The following is a 3647-nucleotide window of genomic DNA, read 5'->3' on the forward strand; positions in this document are numbered from 1 at the left end:
ATTAACGTGCCGCACAATTTTCCATCATCTAGAAGACTCCAGAAGCCACGGGAACGAACGGGAGGCCGAGCGGGCCCGGGGGCAGGGCGCCCGCCCTCCCCCTTAGGCGCCCACCCTGCTACAGAGACCAATCAGGTCCCGTCTCGTGGATTATGCTCCACCGACCTAAAGATCAAGGAGAACCGTTCCATCAATGTCGGTTTGATCCGACGGCCCAGATTCACTTGAGGGGACTATATAAGCAGGCCCCCTGGTCCCTGGAGGAGGCAATCCTCATTATTCATTAAGCATATTTTCTAGAGAGGATTCAGAGAGAGAGGTTCCTTAGGGTTCCCACCTCATAGGGCTTAGCATCCAATGTAAGAGTATAACTAGTTCTACTAGATTGAGAGAGATAGAGTGGACGTGTAGTACGGAGGAAGCCCGGCCTGTCGGTGTCTACTCCGAGGTTGTACCTACAGGATCAAGTCTCCTAACCCGAGGCTTGCTCCTAGGATTCTTCAGTATTTCGACTTCTAAATTCTAGTAAGTTCTTTGTTCTTATTGTTCTTTGGTTTATGAGTTTACTTTAATCTCTTCCGGTTGAGTTTAGAGTAATCATTGCTAGCGTAAACGTGGTGTTTGGGCTAGGGTACTCATAGATATCCCCTAACTAGCTGGACCATGGTAGTAGCGAGGAACGTGACATTTCTGAGTTACCTTTGTAGCCCACATCCCGTTAGCAGGATCGATAGGGTTTATAGGTGCGGGTCGAACATCCTCTGTGGTGTCTAGATTCCATGAGCCTCCCCAATAGAACAGTAGATCATCCTTACCAAGGTTAGAACGAGAGTGCGGTTGTAGTCTTCTCTATTCATCGCTCACATCGAATCACATTGTTTGTTGCCTAAAGGGTAGTAGCAATAGATTTGGTTAGTTAGATGCAGCTTTCTCCTAGTGGTAAAAATATAAATACGATACTCTGGATAACCTCCCGGGTGAAGTGCTCACTGATATCCATGCGCTTGCGGATCATTTCCCGATGGCGTTAACAAATATCAACAACGTGTGAGGACTGTGGAAATGTTGGCCACATGGGGAACAATTGTCCTGAAACCCAGGAAGATGCTGCATTCATCAACAACGGGTTTCGCCAACAACAACAGCAAGGTAATGGGTGGAACAACCAAAATCGCCCCCAAGGTAATTCCTCATTTAACTCAGGCTTTAGTTCTTCCCAGCCTTTGCTTAAAGATCTTGTTCTTGGTCAGGCCAAGATAAATGAAAACCTTGTTAAAAAGCTTTCCTTTAATGACAAAATGTTTGAAAACCTAAACACCAAGCTTGATAGCCTGACCACCTCGTTTAAAGAACAAGCGTCTTTCAATAAAAGAGTAATGTCTCAGATAGATCAGCTTGCTTCTGCTGCTAAGTCTGCTGCCGGTGTTGAAAATGTTAGTTCGGTGACCACGAGAGGGGGTAAGACCACTCGTGATCCACCAAACCCTAACCATGGTACAGCTAAGACTCCGCGTCAACAAGAACAAACATCTACTGAGCCGGTTGATCCTCAAGACGAATCATCTGATCAGGAACCGACTCTAGAAGTTTATGGGGACACCACGATGCTTCCTTTCCCCACCAGGTGGAGGAAGAAGAAGAAGGACGGAGAAGAGCAATTTCTCTGCTTCGTGGAAATGGTCGAGAAGACAAACGTCAGCGTCCCGCTGATGGATGTCTTGCACATACCATCCTATGCTATGTTTATCGAGGATATCATCAACAACAAGCGACCATTACCCTCTGTAGAAGTCGTCAAGCTGACAGAAGAGTGTAGTGCAGCTATACTCAACCATCTACCTGAGAAGAAGCAAGATCCTGGGTGCCCCACAATTACATGCTCAATAGGCACCCAACATTTTGATCATGCCTTATGTGATCTTGGGGCGAGTGTGAGCGTCATGCCGAAATCAGTCTTTGATAGGCTAAACTTCACCAACTTGGAACCAACCAACATGACACTCCAGTTAGCGGACTCGTCAATTCGGTACCTAGCAGGGATTGCCCAAGACATCCCTGTCAGGATCAGAGGATATTATGTCCCCATGGATTTTGTGGTGTTAAATATGGAACTCACCAAGGAGACACCACTAATCCTGGGAAGGCCATTGTTGAGCACGACAAAAGCACAAATTGATGTGGGAGCCGGAGAAATCCGCTTCAACATTAATGGCCAAGAAGAGAAGTTCGAATTCAGGCCACACCGTCCAACCATCTCCTCCCAAGACGGATGAGCCATCATCAAGCAAATAGTGATGGGAGAAAAGTCCGGCTCCACGAACTATAAAGATGAGCCCTTGCCGAAGGTAAATCGGTATTTATCCCTTTTGTTTTCTAATAAATGTTTTTAATAAATCTTATCCATCACATGTCTCTCAAAAATATATATATATATACACACTTAATAATAATAAAGATGGAGGCACGCTGATGGAAGTAAGGTAAAGAAAAGGTAAAAGTTTATCTTTGTTTTCTTTTGAATAAATAAAATAAAATGCCTTGCTGCAGTTATGATATGACCATAGTGCCCCCATGTTTCATGCTATTTGAATTCAAAATCCTTCATGATCATGGAAAATATTTTATCATAAATGCAAGATAGTGTGAATTTTGAATTCTTTCCTCTTTTCACACACACTATCACTCTGATACGCTGCGAATCAAAATTGATCGTAAGTGGGATTGAAATCCACTCTGTCCAGAAAGAACATGCCAAAAAGAAAGGGGCTGACTGGTGGGACCCAGGGTGCGGGCGCAACCCTGGTCCGACCAATTAGGCCCAAAATTTTTTGAAAAAGTTTCCTTTTTGTTCAAATATCAATTCCCCGCCTACGATCAAGTTTGTTTCTGTTTTTATGACCTCGGTAGAACCTATTTAAACAGCCCATGGCTCTCTCTTTTCTTCACACCTGTTGACGGTCCTTAAGTATCAAATTTAATTATCAAATAAACAAAGAAAAGGATCCAAATAAAATCAACATCTAGACTTAGGGTTTTATCTGATAGAATTCCACGAGTTTTGGTGTTTGTCTATTTCTGTAGGGGGTTATCAGGAATTACAGAAGAAAGGCCCACACGTCGGGATTACATAGAGATATTAACGTGCCGCGCAATTATCTTACATCTAGAAGACTCCAGAAGCCACGGGAAGGAAGCGGAGGCCGAGAGGGGCCAGAGGCAGGGCACCCGCCCTGTTTCCCTGGGCGCCCGCCCTCTGTTGGAGTCCAAACAGGACTCTGTTTCTCGGGAGATCTCCACCGACCTAAAGGATCAAGGATAACCGTTCAATCTATGTCGGTTTGATCCAACAGCCCAGGTTCACTTGAGGGGACTATATAACCAGACCCCCTGGCCCCTGGAGGAGGCACCCCTTGATCATTATTCATTATTCATAGACAGAGCAAAAGCTAGGGTTTAGAGATGAGAGCTCTCCTCTCTTTTCTAAACTAGAGTAGATCTAGATAGTAGCAAGATGGAGAGCGAAGGAGGATTAGAGGAGAGGCCGGCCTGTCGGTTCTTCCTCCGGTTGTACTTCGTCATGATCAAGCTCTAATCAAGCTTGCTCATGGGATGACTCTGGTAATCTACTTCTAATTCATTATGCAATT

At 44.9% G+C, this 3647-nt stretch overlaps 1 protein-coding gene across 1 annotated transcript; it reads left to right on the forward strand.

Moving 5' to 3' along the window:
• On the forward strand, positions 1074 to 2273 carry LOC110431123. The gene has a single exon (XM_021449829.1). The coding sequence runs from the start codon at positions 1074 to 1076 to the stop codon at positions 2271 to 2273; it is 1200 nt and encodes a 399-aa protein (XP_021305504.1).

The sequence above is a fragment of the Sorghum bicolor genome, chromosome 10, assembly GCF_000003195.3.
Source record: "Sorghum bicolor cultivar BTx623 chromosome 10, Sorghum_bicolor_NCBIv3, whole genome shotgun sequence".
Classification (NCBI taxonomy): Eukaryota; Viridiplantae; Streptophyta; class Magnoliopsida; order Poales; family Poaceae; genus Sorghum; species Sorghum bicolor.

Excerpts from the sequence above, each read along its gene's own strand:
- LOC110431123 (XM_021449829.1), top strand. The coding sequence starts at position 1,074 with ATGGGGAACAATTGTCCTGAAACCCAGGAAGATGCTGCATTCATCAAC.